This window comes from Dipodomys ordii, unplaced genomic scaffold (assembly GCF_000151885.1).
Source record: "Dipodomys ordii isolate 6190 unplaced genomic scaffold, Dord_2.0 Scaffold209, whole genome shotgun sequence".
NCBI lineage: Eukaryota > Metazoa > Chordata > Mammalia > Rodentia > Heteromyidae > Dipodomys > Dipodomys ordii.
In genome coordinates this window covers 549,773-572,094 of record NW_012267425.1, presented here as the reverse complement: position 1 = coordinate 572,094, position 22,322 = coordinate 549,773, and the positions used below count along the sequence as shown (strand labels likewise).

The following is a 22,322-nucleotide window of genomic DNA, read 5'->3' as shown; positions in this document are numbered from 1 at the left end:
CCCCCCCCCAAAAAAAAGAGAGGCCAGTGCTGTAGCTCAAGTGGTAGAGTGCTAGCCCTGCAGTACTGAAATTATGAAGAGAAGGGTATAAGAGTAAGCTGATTCTTATCTTTTTTGTGTGTGTGTCAGTACTGGGGCTTAAACTCAGGGCCTGGGTGCTGTCCCTTAGCTTTTTCACACAAGGATGGCACTGTACCACTTAAACCACATCTCTACTTCTGGCTTTTCACTGGTTAAGTGGAGATAAGAGTCTCACACACTTTTCTGCTCAAGCTGGCTTTGAACTGTGATCCTCAGATCTCAGCCTCCGGAGTAGCTAGGATTATAAGTGTGAGCCACCAGCATTGGGCTCAGAGTAATTCTGTATTACGGATTGGCATATTTCCCTGGGTTTTGATTTGATTTTCCCAATACCTTCTATCTGAACTTTTGACATGACATTGTCATCCAGTTCTTTGAACTCTCATTTTTCCCAAGTGTTTGGACTCTGTTCTTCCTTTTCCTCTGAAGTGACCTTTCCATAGTTTCAGTAAACTGATACTTCTCTATTCCCAACACAGATGCTTCTCCTGGCTCTAGCTCCCTAGGACATGTAACTTGGTTATCCCATACTCAACAATGCCATCACTACCTCTTTACTCTCATTAGTGACTCAACTGCTCAGGAAGGAAATGTGGCTGTCAACTCTTCACCCCTCCTCCCAAATGGACGCCTTGGCTATGTCTACTTCTGCAGAAGCTTGTCACATGCTAATGACTTCAGGTTCTATGATTTGTTCATGTTCTTGTCTCCATCTTGAATGTTCCCAAAAGAATAGAAAATTTAATAAATGGTAACTGGCAGATTAACTCATTTATAATTTGAATATATAGTCATGCATGGGTTCTGCATCATCAGAGTCAACTAATCATGGACTTAAAATATTTGAAAACAATGCATCTGTACTGAACATGTACGCTTTTTTCTTGTCATTCTCTAAGCAACATAGTACAGAACTACTGTTTCTATTACTTTGCACTTCATTAGATTATAAGCACTGTAGAGATTGCTTAAAGTGTACTGGGGATGTCCATAGGTTCAAATGCAAATCCCATACCATTTTATATGAGGGACTTGAGCATCTGTGGACTTTGAGATTCACAGGTGCAAGAATTAATAACTTCGCTATATTTTCAACTATGTTGGGTGAAGGGCAAACTCACAATTAGGTCTCCAGTTCTCTCTAGGATTGTTCACACTTGCAATCAAGTCACACTGAAGTTTTTGAGAAACAGTGAAGTTTGAACATGGGAAAAAGTCTGGAAAAATTGGTTATCCAAGGGATGAGGTGATGGGCAGCAGCAGACACACCGCTGGCCTGCCTTTACCTGCACTGCTGGTATCTCTAGTGATCTTTTTTTTTTTTTTTGGTTGGTTTTGGGGCCTGGGCGCGGGGCCTGGGCGCTGTCCCTCAGCTCTTCAGCTCAAGGCCAGTGCTCTACCACTTGAGCCACAGCACCACTTCCGGCTTTTTCTGCTTATGTGGTGCTGAGGAATCGAACCCAGGGCCTCATGCATGGAAGGCCAGCCACCTTCCTAGCCCCTCTCTAGTGATCTTATGAGTATCAAAACCGGAAGAAATGTCCTGCCTTCTGTAGTTCACACCTACTGCATAATGCTCCATCTCCTATTTTCTTTTGGTTAAAGAGCCTCAGCAATACACTAGTGTGCAGAGCCTGTAGCAAAGGGGCTGAGAAGCTTACTTGAGCTGTGTTTGGCCAGGTACTTGTCTTTGTACTTCTTCTTCTTCCCAAAGGGACTGCAGCTTGGGGCTTCACCTGGAGCAGACTGAGCAACACTTGCCACTCGCCTGGCAGGAACAAATGACAAAAGGGTCAGTGGGATCTCAGTGCTGAAGCTATAGGCTCATTTACCTGTCCTAGAACAATCCTAGACTGTTGCTGTTCCTTTCAGTCAGATTTTCTCCCTTCATTTTGTCCCAGGTGAGTCCCGGAGCCATCCCTGCATTACACACAGCAAGAGGACTAGCACTCATCTCGCTGTAAGAAACAGTATTCACTGCAAACCAACATGACACACCTACACATCTCGAAAGTACAACACGGATGTGCACACATACCACATTTACATCTAAAGCAATAGTTTGATTAAACAAGCTTCTACTGTATAATCACTGGCTCCAAACTAAAACATTACTATGGGAAATAATATTCCCGGAGGTCTTAATCTTTATTGGGCTTATTTTGCAGAAATAGAGGGAGGGTTAACAGTGGGATGTGGATTTTTCTACCCCTCCAGTGGTGGTGTGGTAAGTGAGCAATCTGACTCAAAGACAGGATTCATTTCCTCTATGTGCACGGAATATGCATCAAAGGCACACACTGAAAATGCAACTGTTTTATGGGACATTCAAATAGCATGGAGTGGTGAAAGGAATGCAGGAGTCTTGGACAGGCTTCACAGCTGTCAGGAAAGTATTTGAAGAAACTGAGGCCCACTGAAGGCTCCTTGACCTGAAACAAAAGGCTTATCAGCTCCTCGTGGCCCCTCCCTCACCCATTATGCCAGGGCTAGAAAGAAGGTAAGTTTCCGAGAAATGGAAACTACACATTTGACAACAAATTTCGGAAACAAAGTGATTATGTGTAGCAGGGGTGTGTCCTCTCCACCTGCACGAATGGCTCACCATTCCTGCAGCTCCGGGGAAGGGATCAATCCTGCAGACTCCTTGGAGGAGCCTTCCACTCGCCCTTGCCACCAGTTGCTGTCATCCTTGTTGATGATCTGGATAATGTCTCCAGTAACAAACTTCAGCCCTGCCTCTTTGCAAGGGATCAGATTGTCCTTTTTGGGATCATAGTCAAACTGTGCTCTCATGAACATCTGGGGGGGAAAAGGCAAATGGAACTGCAGGCACCAGACCAAGAGAAACATCAGCATCAGAGCATGCATACAGAAAGACTTGCTGTCAGGAAACAGAATGAATGGACAAAGTAGAAGAACGGTGAAGAAGCACCCAAGAGTGGGAAATTGGACTAGTGAAGTGCATGCAACTGCTTATTGACTGTTAGTTGTGCAGAGCTGTCAGAACTGTTCCCTTTAATAACAAAGCAAGAAACGCTTTTTGGGGTCAACATGTTTTGTTACTAGATCTGAATTGTCTACCTCAGAGTGCACAACTGCTACTGTCTGGAACATGTTTCTTTGATGAAATACTTCCACAAACATGTGAAAGAAACTTGATCAACTTTTTCTAGGTAACAGACTAGCAGTATGAATGTGCCCAAACTCTTCAACTAGACCCACATTCTACTTCTGTGCATTTATCTGATTCAACAGAGCTGTTAGTAATGATGTGTGGATAAGCATGTTCACCACAGAGTTATTGTAAGAGTAGAATATTGGAAACAGCCTAATTTTCCAAGAATGGAGAACTGGTTAACTACTGTCATGTATTGACTATGTTACTTCTAAGCAGGAAACTCAATCTCTAGAAGATTATTTAGTATCCTGGTAAGTGAAAATATCAATAGTCAAATGAAAACTAGTATGCTCAATATTTAAAAATAACTTTATGCATAGAAAAAGCCTGGAAGAAATCATACTGGAATTTAATACTAATAAGTGTACAGTAGTGGGATTTGCGGTCCAAATCCAACCCAAATGAAGGAAGAAGAAATACTAAGGATCAAAAGAAATGGAAGGGAAAATAGCATTAATATCATCATCAACAACACAATAAAATTTTAAAAACAGAGAAGACAATTTATCAATAGAGACCTTGGAGATATTTAGAAGGTAGTAAGAGGATATTGGGAATAATTTCATAGCAATACATTCAACAAATTCCTTGAAGATCACAATTTACCAAAAGATACAACCGGAAATTGAAAAATGAAAAGGGGAATCTATTAAATAGTTTGAACACATTACTGAAAATTGTACTCCCACACCTGATAGTAAATATTCCAAACCTTATTTGAATAAAGGTATTCTCATATAAATACAAACAACATCAAATAATGGAATTTTCTGATTCATTTTATAAATAGCATAACCATGACATAAAAACTGGACATGAATCTTACACTGTCTCTCAGTTAGCAGAGACATAAGTACCCCCAAATAAAACACAAACCAAATACAGCAATGCGTAAAAAGGACAAAAATTACAACAAAAAGGATCTAGTTCAGCAACATAAGCAGTACTATCTGATGGGCAAAATTGCTACATTAACTGAAAAATGCAGGGAAATTATATGATCCTCTCACTAGATGCAGAAAAAAACATTTGATAAGAATCAAAGCTCAGGGCTGGGAAGGTGGCTCAGTGGTAGAGCGCTTGCCTTGCATGCATGAGGTCCTGGGTTCCATTCCTCAGCACCACATAAGCAAAAAGAAAAAAGCCGGAAGTGGCGCTGTGGCTCAAGTAGTAGAGCGCTAGCCTTGAGCTGAAGAGCTGAGGGACAGTGCCCAGGCCCAGAGTTCAGGCCCCACGACCGGACCCCCCCCCCAAAAAAAAGAAAAGAATCAAAGCTCATTCAAGATTTAAATTTTCAGCAAGCCCACAATTGAAGAGAGCTTCTTTCTGTAAGGTTTCAGGTGAGCAAAGGACCACGCAGAGAGGAATAAAAAGACTGACAGGAAAGTTTATTGGGGTCCGCTCCCGGGCGAACTCCCTGGTTGGGATCAGAGAGACCACGCTGAGTTTGGTTGCAGCAGAGCTTTTATAGGTGGGGTAAAAGCAGAATTTTTAGTGAGCAGGGACTTGTAGCATGTAGCTTGTTTTGCCAGTTTGGGTGGTTTTAGGCCAGTGCACTGGAAGACTGGTTCACTCAGATGGTGTTTTTGATAGGGACAGCGTCATTTTAGGCAGCAGCCTGTCCGCCCCCCACCCCCCGCCACCTGACATTTTTCCTGGCTGCTTACTTTTTCCAGTGGTCTGATACTTTCATCTGATGAAGAATGCTACAAAAACCCTGTAGTCAGGACAATACTTTCACAGTGAAATACTAAGAACTTTCCCTGTAAGACTGAAAAACATTTGCTCTCACCACTTCTATTGGGATATTGTGAAGATGTCTCCTCCCTCCAGGATAAATAACAGCTCAGAAGAAAAGAATACAGAGTTCCAAAACAGATCTCCACATATGACTTATGACAAAGGTGATGCAGAATGTAATAGGAACAGGATACTCCTGCACCCACTGATAACCATATGGAAAAATTAGACACTTGACCTCTTACTCAACAGTACACCACACAAAAATCAATTCCAGGTGTGGTTTAGAAGAAAACATAGGAGAAAAATCTTCTTGGCCTTGTAGTTAAAAAAGTAAATAACAAACAAAAATGCTAATCCTAAAAGAAAAAAAAAGTGGTAGATCAGAGTTCAATTAATTAAGTTCTAGTCAGGTGCCAATGACTCAGACTTGCAATCATAGCTACTCAGGAGGTTGAGATCTGGGAAAAATCAATGTTCTAAGCCAGTGTTGGCAGAAAAATTTGAGATTCCATCTCCAAAAGTATCTAGCAAAAAGCCTGTCTGGAGGCATAGCTCAAATGGTAGAACACCAGCTAAGCAAGCAAGCTGAGTGCAAGGCCTTGAATTCAAACCTTAGTATTACCAAAAGTGAATAGACATTTCTAGTTATCAACAGCACCATGAATAAAATAAAACAAGCCAAAAAGAGAACAGATTTGGAGAATAAACATGGCAAAGGATTCTCATCCAGAATGTGTGACGTACTAATTGGTAAGACAAAACCCAAAACTGGTATTTTACAAAAGAAGATATTCAGGTAGAAAAAGAAACATATAGGAGTAACTTAACCTCATTAATTATTAGAGAAATACAAATTAAAATCACAATGTGATTTTAATATCTGATACCACCATCAGACTAGTTTAAATGAACACACAAATAAGATCAGAAAACGCCAGGTCTTGGTGAGAATATGAAACAAGTGCAGTTGGGAATATACAATGGTTCAACTACTTTGAAATATTATTTAGCAGTATCACCTGAAGATGATCATATCTGGACACTAGAACCCCAGCAATTCTACCCACCACAAAAGAAATGTGGACGTATACATCAAAATACAGATTCAAGAGGGTTCTAGATGCTACCTAAGGACAAAAGAGCTGAGAACGCCAAAATACTTCAACAGTAGAACAGATGAATATACCACATTCATAGAATAAATCAATGAGAATGAATCATCTATTTATACAAGCAACCTATATGACTCCCATAAACATAATGCTGTATGAACTAAATGAGATACAAAAGAATTCATACCTTATAGTGCAATGTATGTATGTATGTAGGTAGGTAGGTTGTGGGGCTCAGGCCTGGGCACCGTCCCTGAGTTCTTTGTGCTCAAGGCTAGCACTTTACAACTTTGAGTCATACCACCACTTCCAGTTTTCTGGTGGTTCATAGGAGATAAGAGTCTCACGAACTTTTCTGCCTGGGCTGGCATTGAACTGTGATTCTCAGATCTCATCCTCCTGGGTAGCATGGATTACAGGCGTGAGCCATGGATGCCTGGCTAAGCTGTATGTGGGCTTGGGATGCCCCTTTTCTGTTCATATCAATTCTTCTGCATCAAAGAGGAGAATGAACTCTTATATTTTAGTTTAGTTTAGAAAGTCTTACGTTTTAGTGAATAATGAGAACCTGAACCAAGTAGCTATACATTTTAGAGATATTTAGAATGTACACAGAGAACCATATCACTCATAATCTTATCTCAACAAACTGTGCCACATACTTGTAGTGCAGGAAGACGACTTTGTTGGCTGGGAATTACTTTCAATGAGATCATTCCTTTGGTTTCTTTCTATTAAAAAGGAAAGAAAAAATGTAATTATAAGGAAAATTAACTTGGATGATTTGGGGTCCTACAATATCAGATTTTCTCCACCTGGCAGACATCTTTACTAGTATCATGTGTCCATAATCCAGCATAACTACATGAAGATATACAAAGAATAATGAAGCAAAACTTAATGACTTTTCCTTCTCCATGTGTTTTCTAGAAGTTTCTAACCTGTGCCTTGGCACAAATGTAGCCATAACCTGTTCTCCACCACGGGAAGCATCACAAATATTTACACTCTATAGACATACACATGCATTTTTGTTTTTAACCATAATTGCATTATACTATATATACTTTAATGTACTTGATTATATTTGGCATTGCTTCAGGGACAAACTTTATATTGGTTAAAAAAAAAAGTTCTCATTCATTCTGTTACACAGCACCATGTCAAGTTGATTTCTAGTTTTATCCTCAGATTACTTTTCCAAAAAATTATAGCAAATCCAATCCCAGCAGGAGTGTCTGAATGAATCTTTTCTATTCAAAATTTTTGCCAGAATTACAGTCACATTCCTTTTCCATCTGATGGATGGAAAGTATTCCATAGTTTATTTTGTAATTTTGGCATAATCCAAGTAGAGAACATTTCCTATTTCTCTTCTATTTTTTCCTTTCTCTTCAATTTGGCAAAATTTTGTATTTAGCAATACAATATGTTGTTTTGAAATGTGTATGTATTTGGAATGACTGCATAGAGCTAATTAACACATGTATTCGTCCACACACTTGCTTTTTGTAGTGGGAATACTTAAAATTGACTCTCAGCAGTTTTCAAGAATATAATTCACTGTTACAACCACTACTATGTTGTACAATAGAGCTAATGAAATTATTCCTCCTGTCTAGATGGAATTTTGTACCCTTTGGCCATTATCTCTCCATTATCCACCCTGAAGCCCCAGCGGCTGCGAAGCACTCTAAGAGATTGACTTTTTAGATTTCATATACAAAGGAGTTCATGTGGTGCTTATCTTCCTGTGCTTGGCTTATTTTACATGTCTCCCTGGTTCAACCATGTTGTGACAAATGATATGATATTTTTCTTCCTTTTTGTGCCAATCCTGGGGCTTGAACTCAGGACCTAGGTGTTGTCCCTGAGCTTTTTTTGCTCAATGCTAGTCCTCTACCCCTTGAGCTACAGCTCCACTTCAGACTCCATGGTTGTTGATTAGACATAAGAATTTTAGGGATTTTTCTGCCCTGGCTGGCTTGAAACCACGATGTTGAGATTTCAGTCTCCTGAATAGGATTATAGGTATGAGGCCACTGGCACTGGGCTGATTTCCTGTTTTGTTTTGTTTTCCGGTTTGGGGGCTTGAAGTCTGGGCCTGGATGCTGTCCCTCAGCTCTTCAGCTCAAGACTAGCGCTCTACCACTTGAGCCACAGCACCACTTCCGGTTTTCTGGAGGTAAATTGGAGATAAGAGTCTCCTGGACTTTCCTGCCCCCGCTGGTTTTTGAATCGCCTTCCTCAGATCTCAGCCCCCTGAGTAGCTAGGATTACAGGTGTGAGCCACCTAAGTGTGGCTTGGTTTCCTGCTTTTTAAGGATTCTTCAAGGACACCTTTGTTAAAGCTGTACCTACAAAAGAGGGTTTGGCCTTCACCAGACTGATCTTGCAGTAAGGCATGGAGATACATACAAATGGCCTGATATTCATGTGTGTCACTCTGTCTCTGCCTCTCTCCTTTCTTTATGTCTTTCTTTTTTTGTGGTATAGGGATTTGAGCTCAAGGTCTTTTACTTGGGCATGCACTCTACAACTTGAGTTGCATCCCCAGCCCTCTTTTGTTTTTTTAGTTTTTTTTTCAGGTAGAGCCTGGCATTTTTGGGTGAGGCAGCCATCACACCACTACTCTCCTGCCTAAGCTGATGCATATCATAGCTACATTGTCTGAGACGAGAGAAGCTGGCTAACATCTGCTTCCAATCATGGTCCTGAGTAGCTGTGATTGTACACATTCACCACTGTGGGCAGCTCATTTCTAACTCCTTACTGAGCCTACTGAAGCCCAATGGAAGCCCAACTGATGCAGTCATTAGAGTCAGCCTCCTGTGGCATAAGACAGAGTCAAGAAGGTTGGCAAAGAGGCTGACAATTCTCTTAAGAAGTACAAATGACCCCAGCCATAAAAGAGCTACAAATATAAAAACTGAGATTTTGATTTATTCTCACCTCCCCCCCCCCCCGTCAGAATAGCCATCATCAAGACCACGAACAACAAATACTACCAAGGTCAGGAGCTCTTACACCATTAGTGAGGATGTAATTTAGTGAAGCCACTATGAAAATCAGAGTGGAGGCTCATAAAAAGTGCTAAAATAGAACTACCATGTGATTTTCTGATACAACTCTTGGGTGTATGTTGGAGGGAATGTAAGTCAAGATACAATAGAGACTTTTGCACACTCATGTTTGAAGCAGTATTAATAATAGATGATCTATGGAATTGACCTAGGTACCCTATAACTGATGAATGAACTAAGAAAACACAATTGAGTACTATTCAGCTATAAAGGAGAATGAAATCATTTCATTTACAGGAAAATGAATGGAACTGGAGACTATCATGTTAAGGGTAATAAGGCAGGTTGAGAAGGATGAAGGTCACATATTTTCTCTCATTTGTGGAATCCAGACTGTGTGTGTGTGTCTAACATGACTCTAACTGTGAGACTGTTGGGGGGACAATGGGGAAGGGAGAGAAGGCAGGAAAATGATAGAGGGTGAATAACATAGGAATATATTGTCTTTGAGTATGAAGGTGGCATCATAGAAAAATCCACTGAAAACTGTTGAACAGCAGAAGGAAGGGAATACAGGGGAAACACAAAACAATAGAGAGGTTAATCTGATCAAGTACAATATATGCATATATCAGAAATCCTTTTTACAATTAATATACACTTATAAAAAAAAGAACCAGAGCATGACACATAATAATAGGTGATGAACAAATATCAACTGAATATAAATAGCACACTCAAATTTTCACTTATAACATTCCATTTTGTCTTCATAATCGACCTATGATGTAAGAATAGAGATTACAGTCTTCATTTTGGTAGATTAGGAAATGAAGAGTAGTTAATTCACCTACTCAAGTTACTGAGCCAGAATAAAACAAAGCCGAATTCAGAGCGGCCATTAAAGACCAAGGTCTCATGACTTGCAATGCAAATGCCATTCCATACACCACACTGATGCCCTGTTCACCCTGATTTAGAGAAAGCAGAGAAATGTCACCTCTTGCATATAAGCACAGATACCAGAAAAGTGAAATATTTTTGTAAAGAAATGATGACTCTTGGGCTGGGAAGGTGGCTCAGTGGTAGCGCGCTTGCCTTGCATGCTCGAGGCCCTGGGTTCGATTCCTCAGCACCACATAAGCAAAAGGAAAAAAGCCGGAAGTGGAGCTGTGGCTCAAGTGGTAGAGCACTAGCCTTGAGCTGAACAGCTGAGGGACAGCACCCAGGCCCAGAGTTCAGGCCCCACGACCGGACCGCCCCCCCCCCCAAAAAAAAAGAAAAAAAGAAATGATGACTCTAACAAAACAGATGATCTTCATCAAGCATAGAAAATACCTACCATTGCTTTCTGTAGCTGGTCTACTGAGTGATTAGACACATTTGTGCCATTGATTTCTAGGATCTCATCGCCTACGTGAAGGGAGCCTGCCATAAAACAACAACAACAAAATAAATACATAAAAAGCTCAAGAGATGTCAGTATAGAAGAGACAGCATGATCTAGAGCATGTTATAAAATAGATCATAAGATGCTGAGGATTAAAAATCCTCAATAAGGACAGATGAAAATGAACATCTTTCTGAATCCTTTGTAGGATGTATCAAGGCAAACACTTGAGAATCAAACACTATCTCCTCTTTCAGATTCAACTCCTGGAACTCCAAGACCCTGACATATATGCTACCAAAAATAACAGGGCAAGGCAAAGTCAGTTCTACTCATTAGCCAGCAAGGTCAAAAGCTCTTTTTTTATTGTCTGGATAAAACTCCAAAGTGCTTTCTTCTCTTTTGTCAGCCATGGGGCTTGAACTCTGGACCTGGGCATTGTCCCTAAGCCCTTCAGCTCAAGGCTAGCACTCTACCACTTGAGCCACATAGCCACTTCCGGCTTTTTCTGTTTATGTGATGCTGAGGAATCAAACCCAGGGCTGCATGCATGAGGAGGCAAGCACTCTACTACTGAGCCACCTTCCCAGCCCTCCAAAGTGCTTTCAAAACAATCATTAAGTGGCTAATATTAGTCATGTTGCTTTGAATAGAAAAAAAGTAACTTTTTGTTGCTGTTTTGGGTCAGGGGCTTGAACTCAGGGCCTGGGCTCTGTCCTTGAGCTTTTTTTTGTTTTTGCTCAAGGTTAGCACTCTATCACTTGAGCCAGAGCTTCACTTCCAGCTTTTTCTGGGGGTTAATTGGAAATACAAGTCTCACTGACTTTCCTGCCTGGGTTCACTTTGAACTGTGATCCTCAGATCTCAGTGTCCTGAGTAGCTAAGATTATTAGCAGGACTTCTATTTGTTTTTAATCAGAGTACATTAGCTATGGCAGTGCCAGGGAAAGCATAAATATTAAAGGGAAAGTGCTAATGGTTTATTATATTGGAATTTAAACTCAGGGCCTCATGCTTTCTCTATTGGTGAATCTCCACCCCCTTCCCTTCTTTTCTGCACTGCTTATTGTTTTAAAGCTCTGTATTTATTTAATTTATTTATTGTTGGTCATGTGGCTTGAACTCTGGGCCTGGGCACTTTCCCTGAGCTCTTCAGCTCAAGGCTAACATTCTACCACTTGAGCCACACTTCCTGCACTGCTTATTTTAAGATAGGGTCTCATTTTTCTACCAGGCACACTCCTGGACCATTACCTCCCATTTTACATTTCCCACTGTAGCTGGAATGACAGGTGAACACCACCACTCTCAGCCTCTTCCACTGAGATGGAAACTCAAACTGTTTTGCAGGAAATAGCCCAGAACCATGATCCTATTGATATCAGTCTCCTGCGTACCTGGGATGCATGCCACCCTGCCTAGCTACTGGCTTAGAAGGGGTCCTATGAACTTTTAACCTAGGCTATCCTGGAGCACTCCTCATGTACTATATACGGTATGAGCCAATAGGCCTGTCTACACATGTTGCATTCTATCTTCTCATCAATCTCTACAGTAGATGAGTAAAAGACACATCAGAAAATTGATGACCAACATTAAGGAAACCAAATAGCTGATTCTCTCAGATAAACTGCTAGCTCCAGGAAGGTAGAGGATATCTGTTCACCTCACTGTTATATGTTCAAAGTCTAACGCTATGGGTGACATGCAGTAATGACTCAGATATTAACTAAACTATCAGTACACAAATGTATATAAGAAAACTCAGAGTAAAGATGGCGGCACTGGGCAATTCATAGTAAGGTCTTATCATGAGAGTTTTCTAAAGAGTCAGTAATTAAGCCACAAAGATCTCTTGGCACACTTATAAAGTTCTATCAGTTTCAAGAATTATAAGCTTGATGTCCCATATCACTGAACAAGAAGTGAATGATTAATCCAGGAAAAAAATACAACATAGGACCTCCATCCAGAGTACCTTGTCTATGAATCATGCCACCATGGAGAATTCTGGCCACAGTACAGGATTGTTTTTCATTCAGCTTCAGAGTGATTCCCTGGAAGAAAGGCAATGTAGTAAGATTTGCTTTAAGCTCTTTCTAAGAATATCTTTCAAATAGTTGAAGGCAATTTCTGAGGAAATTATCTTCCATCTACACCAGGAGAGCCCAATCTACACCAAGCAGATTAGGGACAAAGACCCATAAAATGACACGGTGTTACCATGGGCTCCTCTGTGATCTTCTCAAACTGTATGAGACGCACTTTCCTCAACTCCTGCCCCTTAGCCTGGCCAGGGTTACCCGAGCCTGTGGACCCATTGGTGTACATGTCCTCAGTTACAGCATTCAACTGCTTCGACACAGCCTGTCAAGTTAAAACAACAGAGGAGTGGATGGATTAGGTGACAAAGCCACACTGGCACCCCATCGTTTGTAAACCTAAAATCTCTAAGATTTGAAAAAACCAACATTTCATAAGCTTGGCATTCAATCTCATTTGAATTCATGTACAGCCACTTGTTGATTTTATTTATCTAAATTAACAGATATTTTTAACTAGGTCACTGCAGGTACATGAACAGCTTTGATCTACAGGGTGCTCCTTGGCATCCTGCAGGGAGTATTGTATAGCATATAAAAATTTTTAAATTCTGAATCCTGAAGCACCTTGGGCCCTCATCATTTTCTGTATGGTGTACACACACACACACACACACACACACACACACACACACACACACACACTTTGTACAGTAAAGACCCCAGGGAGGGTCTAAATTAATTTATGATGACAGGAGGCAGACAACAAGTTCAGAAGAAGAAACAACTATAAATGACAATGGCATTCCCAACAAATAAAGAACACTTCCAGTGACAGGCTAACATTAGGGAGGCCTGACTCAAAAACCAAAACCAAAACCAAAAACACATATATTCAAGCCAAACATGGTATATCCGTAGCCCCAGCTAATCCAGAGGTTGAGGTAGGAGGATTCTTTGAGCCCATCCTGGGCACCACAGTGAAACCCTGCCTCAAAACAATCAAAACAGGGGCTGGGAAGGTGGATGGTATATCCGTAGCCCCAGCTAATCCAGAGGTTGAGGTAGGAGGATTCTTTGAGCCCATCCTGGGCACCACAGTGAAACCCTGCCTCAAAACAATCAAAACAGGGGCTGGGAAGGTGGCTCAGTGGTAGAGCGCTTGCCTTGCATGCCTGAGGCCCTGGGTTCGATTCCTCAGCACCACATAAGCAAAAACAAAAAAGGCGGAAGTGGTGCTGTGGCTCAAGTAGTAGAGCGCTAGCCTCGAGCTGAAGAGCTGAGGGACAGTGCCCAGGCCCAGAGTTCAGGCCCCATGACCGGACCAAAATAAAAATAAATTAAAAAAAGCAATCAAAATAAACAAAAAAACCAGACAAAATCATAAGAAAATACATCTGACAAGGGGCTGTACATAAAACATTCTAAAAACTCTGACAATTCAATAGCAGGACAATCCAATGAAAACACAGAGGGCTTAAACAGACTCTACAGCAAACAAGACATGAAAAGCTAATAAGCACAGGAAAAACTGATCAAGATCGCTAAAATCTTGACAATGCACATTAAATTCAAACCACAGTAAGTCACTAGGATGGCTAAAATGAAAAAGAGATGGTAATAGTGGTGGAATTCTTATACACTGCTAATGAGAATATTAAATGGTACAGGTACTAGGGAAAACAAAGTTACATAAAGTTAAGCACATACTATCTTGTGGTTCTAGGGATTCACCCGAGACAAAAATAAACATTTGTCCACACAGAAGGTTGTGCATGAACAGACATAACAGCCTTCTGTTCGTAATAGCCAAATAGTAGAAACAACATAGATGTTTATTTGCAGTTGTGGTACATCCATACAAGGAAATACTACTTGTCAGCAAAAAGCATCCAACTACCAATACATGTGACAACTTAGATGAATATCAAAAACATTATGTTAAGTAAAAGAAGCCCAGGAGAAAAAAGAATACATACTACATGACACAATTTACATGATTTTTTTTGCCAGTCCTGGAGCTTGTAGTCAGGGCCTGGACACTCTCCTTGAGCTTCTTTTGCTCAAGGCTAGCAGTCTACCACTTGAACCACAGTGCCACTTCCAACTTTTTCTGCATATGTGGTACTAAGGAATCAAACCCAGGGCTTTGTGCACGCTAGGTGAGCACTCTACCATAAAGCCACATTCCCAGCCCCTACATGAAATTTTAGCATAAGTATTATAAAAAATTAAAACAACAGCCTAGTGCCAGGGGCTCAAACCTGTAATCTTAGCTACTCAGGAGGCTGAGATCTGAGGATCACAGTTCAAAACCAGCTTGGGCAGGAAAGTCCGTGAGACTCTTATTTCCAATTAACTACCAGAAAACTGGAAGGAGGACTGTGGCTCAAGTGGTAGAGTGAGCACCAGCTGTGAGTGAAAAAAAAAAGCCCAGGGACAGAACACAGGCTCTGAGTTCAAGTCCTAGTCTTGGAACAACAAAAATTGAAACAGTAGTTGACCTTCATGGGATAGCGAAGAGGCATGAGAGAACTCGGGGGAAGCTGGTTCTATTCTATATCATGCTAGGAGGTTACATCACATAAGTTTATGCATTTGTGAAAAACAATCCAAGAATACAATTACTATTTTTGGATTCCACTTTATATATATTTATATATATATTTATATTTATATATATATATTTATATATATATAATTTACATCAAAATAAAAAAGAGCAATAAAAAAATACTGAATTCTAGCCCAAAAATGTGTATTGAAGCTCTTAAAAGTTAAGAGCTCTGAGATGTGTAACTTATCTTGAAATACTAGAAAGGTGGATTGGCAGATGGTGGTTTGGGAGAGAGATGTAATAAAGCAAAGAAAGTAGCATGTTGTTTATGAAACCTAGATTGCATGACTATATGGATAACAACTTTTCAGTAACTTTGGACTTCTTAATAAAACAGTCATGAAAATGGCAAGCCACCCCTCATGTGTGTAAACCAAAGTGATGCCACCCTATTCCCATCTCCCATGTGTGTCAAAAGAAGCAAACAGTGGGCTGGGAATGTGGCTTAGTGGTAGAGCGCTTGCCTAGTATTCATGAAGCCATGGGTTTGATTCCTCATAAGAAGCTGGAAGTGGCGCTGTGGCTCAAAGAGTGCTAGCCTTGAGCAAAAAGCAGCTCAGTGACCAGGCCCGGAGTTCAAGTCCCAGGACTGGCACAAAAAATCATGCAAAAAAGTCTTTAAAAAAAGTAGCAAACAGTAATATAATCATGAGACGCATGCACACACATGTGCCTGTGCTGGTGGTGGGACTTTGACCTCTGGGCCTACGTGCTGTCCCTGAGCTTTTTTCCCTCACAGCTAGCATTCTGCCACTTGAACCACAGCAGCACTTCAGGCTTTTTAGTGGTTAATTGGAGATGAGTCTCAAGGACTTTCCTGCCTGGGCTGTCTCTGGACCACGATCCTCAGATCTCAGCTTCCAGAGTAGCTAGGATTACAGGAGTAAGCCACAGGTGCCTAGCTGGAGGCACCATTGGCTTAGACCTGGCAAGACTATTTTTCAATGTCCTGAAATTTGCCTCTTAACCAATAAATACTCCAGTATAAACTGTTGAATCAAAACCAACACACGGGGCTGGGAAGGTGGCTCAGTGGTAGGGCGCTTGCCTCGCATGCCTGAGGCCCTGGGTTCGATTCCTCCGCACCACATAAGCAAAAAGAAAAAAAGCCGGAAGTGGCGCTGTGGCTCAAGTGATAGAGCGCTAGCCTTGAGCTGAAAAGCTGAGAGACAGCGCCCAGGCCCAGAGTTCAGGCCCCACAACCGGACCCCCCCCAAAAAAAAATCAACACAGGCGGGACACGGCTGGCCTGTCATCCTAGCTACTCAGGAGGCTGAGATTTCAGGATGGAGGTTTAAAGCCAGCCTGGGCAGGAAAGTCTGGGAGGCTCTTATTTCCACCAAACCACCAGAAAACCACAAGTGGCACTGTGGCTCAAGTGGTAGAGTGCTAGCCTTGAGCTGAAGAGCTCAGGGACAGTGCTCAGGCCCAGAGTTCAAGTCCCATGACCGACAAAAAACAAAGAAAAAAACCCACCAACCCAACACCTAGAGGAGGAGGGGCAGGCTGAGCATGGAGTATAGAAGGGTCAGTATGGCATGTGGGTGTGGCAGCCACACTCACAGGTGGCCTTCAAGGACACAAAAGATGAAAGGTGCTCTCAATGGGCACAACTGAAAGGTGTGGACCTTGGACCTTACTGGTGGGAAGAAGAGGCTGGGGGTGGGGGCATTTTCCCAGGCAGTGTCCCTGAGTCCCGTGATGCATGAATCCAGAGGGAAAAGGAAAGGAAATGAGGAAAGAAATGGGAGGCAAGGTGGTCTGGTGGTGATGTCTGCAAATATACACAGGTCGCCTAATGTAGAGGTGCTTTATACAAGATATAACATTTTAATTTTAATTTGCCACCTATTTTCTAAAAGGTTAGCAGAAACAGTGACAAAATGGCTTTACTCGCCATTAAGAAGCAATGCTACTTACTGGGTGATTTCAGATAAGGGAAGTACTGGGAAAGAGAAACTGTCTTGTCTAGCAACTACATCCTCAGAAGACTCACATGACACCTAGTCATATGGCATTGAGGGTGCAATTTGAATATTGACTTAGATTATCTGTAAGTACAGAACATCACAGAACTCCAAGGCACACTAGAACAGATGATTCAATGATACAGTTAACGTTGTCACAACAAGGCAACCTTAGTGAGCTAGCATCCACCTAAACAGTGAAAAACAGAATACATTCACATTTGCTTATGAGTATAAAAACTATGCTTTAAAAGTTGGGCACTGATGGCTCATGCCTGTAATCATAGCTACTCAGGAAGCTGAGATTTGAGGATCATGGTTCAAAGCCAGCCTGGGCAGAAAACTCCATGAGACTCTTATTTCTCAGTAAGCACCAAAAAGCCAGAAGTGGAGGAATGGGTTAAGTGGTAGAGAGCAAGCCTTGAGCAACGAAGCTGAGAGACACCTCCTAGGCCCTGAGCAGGCCCCAGAAGTGGAACAAAAAGAAAAGCAGAGAAAGAAAAGTATGTTTAAAGAAGACATAGGAAGTAATAATTGCTTCTAGGGAAGTAAATTGGGTATCTACAAAATATAGACAAAGAGGTTGTTTCCATTGTTTATCTGCTTATCACACAGTTCAAATTATGTATTATATACATTTTTATTACTTTCATGAAATAAATTAGTGAGAGTATTTTTTATTTTATTTTTATTGGGACCTAATATTTTATGTGTAATAGTACTGAGGTTTGAACTCAACGCCAAAGAAATCTTAGTTTTTTGTTCAAGATTGGCACTGTACCACTTAAGCCACACATCTACTTCTAGCTTTTTGCTGGTAAGAGTCTCTTAGTTTTGTCTGCCTGGAATGGCTTGGAACCAGGTTTCTCAGATGTCATCTTCCTGAATATGTAGGATTACATGTGTAAACCCCCCAGTGCTAGGCAGTACCGTACCCTTAATGAAGCATTTATATTGATTCACCTGGTGGGCCCTACATTGTGTTCTCTCCTTGAACTCTCACAAGTTCTTGGGACTGTGCTTGCAGTTTAACTCTTGGGAGTCTGAAAATTATTAGGTGCTTTAAGCTCAAACAGGTTTCTAAACCACATTTGCCTCCAAATACTTATCACAAAATGGGGATAGGAATGTAATTTAGTATGACTTCGCCTAGAAAATAAAATACTATGTTGAGTGCTGGTGGTTTATGTCTGTAATTCTAGCTACTGAGGAGATTAAGATCTGAGGATCCTGGTTCAAAGCCACCGGGGGCAGAAAAGTCTGTGAAACTCTTTATTTTCAATTAACCAACAAAAAAACCAAGAAAGGTGTGGCTCAATGGATGGAATACCAGTCTTCAGTAAAAAAAAAACCCTCAGGGATAGCACCCAGGCCCTGAGTTTAAGCCCCAGTTCTAGGAAAGAAAGAAAGAAAGAAACAAAGAAAGAAAGAAAGAAGGAAGGAAGGAAGAAAGGAAGGAAGGAAGGAAGGAAGGAAGGAAGGAAGAAAGGAAGGGAGAGAGAGAGAGAGAGAGAGAGAAAGAAAGAAAGAAAGAAAGAAAGAAAGAAAGAAAGAAAGAAAGAAAGAAAGAAAGAAAGAAAGAAAGACAGACAGACAGACAGACATTTGACATAGTCCCAGCACTAGTTTAATGGCAATGTGAGGACAAAGAGCCAGGAATCTGCACAGTATCTTGCAGTTTTGTGTTCTTCTGTATGGAATGATTTCCTGTTTTTCTTCAGTAGAAAGAAGCATGTGAACGGACTGCACTGTGTAGATAAAGCACATTGCAAAAACATCTTTACATACTTGGCCTCTTGCAGATAGATATGTTCACGGATGGCTTTAGAGCCTGAGAGACATCTAGTGTATGATGTTAAGACTATTTGCCAGAAAAATTCTGGCTCATAGGGCTTCCTGTCTCCCCAGTTGTCATTTTGGACAGTAATAATCCCTAATTCCTTTGAGCACTCGCCTCTCCCCAAGTGGAATAGGATATTGTCCAGGAAAAAGTGGGAACACCTGGGTCCAGGGACTACGACCGGTCTTGTGTCATTAATCACTTGTTTCTCAGTCTCCATGTGGAAACAGCTGGCAAAGAGCCTCATAGTAAGCTGAACAACTGTTTGTTCATTCCAATGCTCACTAGTTCCCTATTACTTGCTGTTAAGCCAATTAGTTTGGAGGAGACCGCTAACTGCAGTTATCCCTGCTCTATTTACTGCCTTCCTCCTCCTCACCCCCACCAAGTTTGTTTTCTCTTACTGATTCCAACTTCCTTTGAGCAACTGTCTCTGCCCTTTGAACCCAGCTGCAGATGTTTCCTCCAAAGGAGGTTCAGAGTGCTGTGAGGCAGTGTCGGTTACCCCACGCTCAGAAAACCAGAATTTTGTACTGTCTAGAAAGAATGGGCAAGGAACACTCCAGGAAAGATTTTTGTTCAATGCTGCATTCTATTGTGTCAGGAAGCCAAGTGTTGCCTGAGTTTGTGGGGTACATGGCCAGTGAGTTTGCTCCTTATTATTATTTTTCTGGATGAAGAACTTTTGCTGCAAACGGGTTGTTTCATTTGAGGAAGTTTTCTTTTCAAGGAATTGGTACTAGAAAATAAAGTGCATTTTTCCAATTATTAAGTTCTGTTGCTGATTCCCTAATGTGTCTTGTGGTCTGTCAGTAGTGTTCTTCCTCTGTCCTTCACTTCCTGGTTCTTTTTGTATTTTTTAAAAAACTGGAAAGACTTAGTATACCTTGCAGATTAAAAAAAAAAGTCTAGTTTTACTGGGCCAGGAGGACTTAAGTAGATGAAAGTTTTACCAAGTTCTGTTCTTTTCTCATTTGTTCTCCCCTAGATAAGATACTGAACCAGAAGATCAAGAACAGGTATTGGAGGTATAGTAATTCTTTGTTGAGAGAAGTAATACTCCAGTAGTTGTGACAAACAAAATCGTCTGGAGACATTGCGAGTGAGGAAGGCAAAATCAGCTGACATTTTGTTGATGCAGAAATTTTGTCCTGAGCAGTGAAGTGTTCTAATCTTTCAGTGTTGTTTGAAATGGTGTCTGGGTGTGGAATATGGGAAAGCATGTTAAATAACCAATTTTCCAAAATGGGCTGGTGGAGGGGAGTGACAGAAGAAGAAGGGAAGAGGAAACCAAGACCCTGAATTAGGAACCAGAACACAACTTTGGTAACATGGAGCGTTCTTCTGTGGTTCTTCATTTTTTCTTTTACCTCCTTCATATAAAGAAATATATGCACCCAAAACATGTAATAGGTTTTTGCTTCGAAGCTACCTTGCCCCTGAGGCCTTTTTTGCTTTATTTTGCTGTTTCATCTATAATCAGCTGTAAAGTATCTTATTAATGAGTATTTTTAACAGCTGTACTTGCCCATCAAGATGTCAGCTTTGCCATCTCCTTAAAGTGTGTCTTTGGACGGAGGGCGTGGAGTTGGGGGAACTGGCCTTTCCTCCCATTAACCAGGAGAGCCAGCCTTCACTTGGGGGGCAGAAATTCATACCTATTTGTGTGTCTTCACTGGAATCTGGAGGCCAGCATTACCTCCCAAACTCCCTGGACTGCTGCTCCATGAACATATATACACAGCAGTAAATACCCCTTTGGCACCATGGCACAAGGGAGCTACGTAAATGCGGGAGTGAGTGGGGGGAGCAGGTAGTGAGCAAACTGAAATCTTTAGAGCCAGAAGTTGTTTTCTCTTGTGATCATCTGAACACAAGCACTACAGCAACCACCAAGTCCTCGTCCTGTGCTCCTTTGAATCTCTCTCTTCCGTTGGCCTCTTATATGAGGAACTTTTACTTGACCTTAAGTAGCCGCTCCTACACACACACCACCCCCCCTCGTAAAGGGGCGACTGTGGCTACGGATCCGGATTCGAATTCGGATCTCCACCGGTCGCAGTCGGGTCCCAGCAAGAACCCAGGAGAGCAGCGTCTCCGTCCCCACCCGGCTGGCTGCGGAGGCCTCCACCCGGGGAGCAAGGCACCCCCACCTCAGGCCCTCCCGGGTGAGACCGATCGGAACAGGGCCTTGGATGGGGCGAACGTAGCGGCGGGAGACAGGCCTGTGGCCGAGCCCCAGCCCCGCACCCCGGGCCCCAAGGGGCCCGCTCACCTCGGGCCGGTTGCGCTTCTGCAGTAAGTGCTCCAGGTAAAGGTCGGAGAGCGCCGTGCGCATGCTGCCCCCACCCTCGCCCTCGCTCGACTTCAGTGTCATCTCGCCGCAGAGCCGGCGATCTGCCACGCAGGAACCGGCGGCACTGGGAGGCGAGCCCTGAGGCCTGTGGGAAGACGGCGGAGGCGGACGCCGCAGAGGTGGCAGAGGCGGCGGGGACGCGGCGCTACTGCGCTGGTCACCACCCCGCAGGCAGCAAGCCAGGCGGCGGCGGAGGAGGAGCTCGGCCCACGCCCCGCGCAGCCCCGCCCTCGCCCCGCCCCCAGCCCACCCACGCCTGCACGCGCCACTCCAGGGATGACAGGAAGCACCTAGCTCGCCACCACCTCTACGGCCTCCAAGCGGGACGCAGGGATTGGATCCCATGAAGATAAGGATTGGAAGGGGACCCCCGAGGCCGGCCAGCGCGGAAACCCGCAGCTGCCGCAGCCTCTCCCACCCCCCCCACCCCCGCTCGGAGCTCCCGCATCGCCAAGAGTGCTTCCTACATTTGGAAAAACATGGAAAGTTCGAATCAGTTTGCTTAGCTGCAGGTGAAGAATGGGAGATGTTGAGGAGCCCCGGGCCCTGCGTGTGAAGGGAGACAGCCACAGCAGGGCAAATGAATGCACCGTGGCAAATGCACCCTTCCAGCTTTTCACAGGACAAAAATACCTTTAGGCGCCAGAGCTGCAGTGCCCTGTCGTTTCCGTTGCGGTTCGCTGTTCAGTGATGAAACACTTGATTGCCCACAAGAGCAAACGGGCTTTATTTACCTTGGCCCACATCTCTGCTGCTAAGGCCATGAAATTTTCAGGAATCATGGAAACTAAGCCAAACAAGTGAAACAAGGACCACCCGACATCCCAATGCTTCAGAGATGGCAAAACACCACCCACACTGAGGGAAGCATTTCTGAGCAAATCAAACATTTACTGGGCTTTCAGAGCTGCTGACCTCCTAGCCCAGAGCTAATAGCTTCACAATGCTACCTACACACAGTTCATCAGTG

The 22,322-nt window shown here is 42.6% G+C and overlaps 1 protein-coding gene across 1 annotated transcript in view; it reads right to left on the bottom strand.

The window, feature by feature from the left end:
- Positions 1 to 21,501, bottom strand: part of Mpp1 (membrane protein, palmitoylated 1, 55kDa) — a 26,856-nt gene extending 5,355 nt beyond the window's left edge. Inside the window, exons 1-7 of the mRNA XM_013035385.1 lie at positions 21,272 to 21,501; positions 12,754 to 12,897; positions 12,509 to 12,587; positions 10,483 to 10,568; positions 6,780 to 6,848; positions 2,687 to 2,883; positions 1,743 to 1,849 (exon numbers count right to left, since the gene is read on the bottom strand). Coding sequence (XP_012890839.1) covers positions 1,743 to 1,849; positions 2,687 to 2,883; positions 6,780 to 6,848; positions 10,483 to 10,568; positions 12,509 to 12,587; positions 12,754 to 12,897; positions 21,272 to 21,373 — 784 coding nt within the window. The 5' untranslated portion in view covers positions 21,374 to 21,501. The remainder of the gene's footprint in view (positions 1 to 1,742; positions 1,850 to 2,686; positions 2,884 to 6,779; positions 6,849 to 10,482; positions 10,569 to 12,508; positions 12,588 to 12,753; positions 12,898 to 21,271) is intronic.
- Between the last annotated feature and the right edge of the window lie 821 nt (positions 21,502 to 22,322).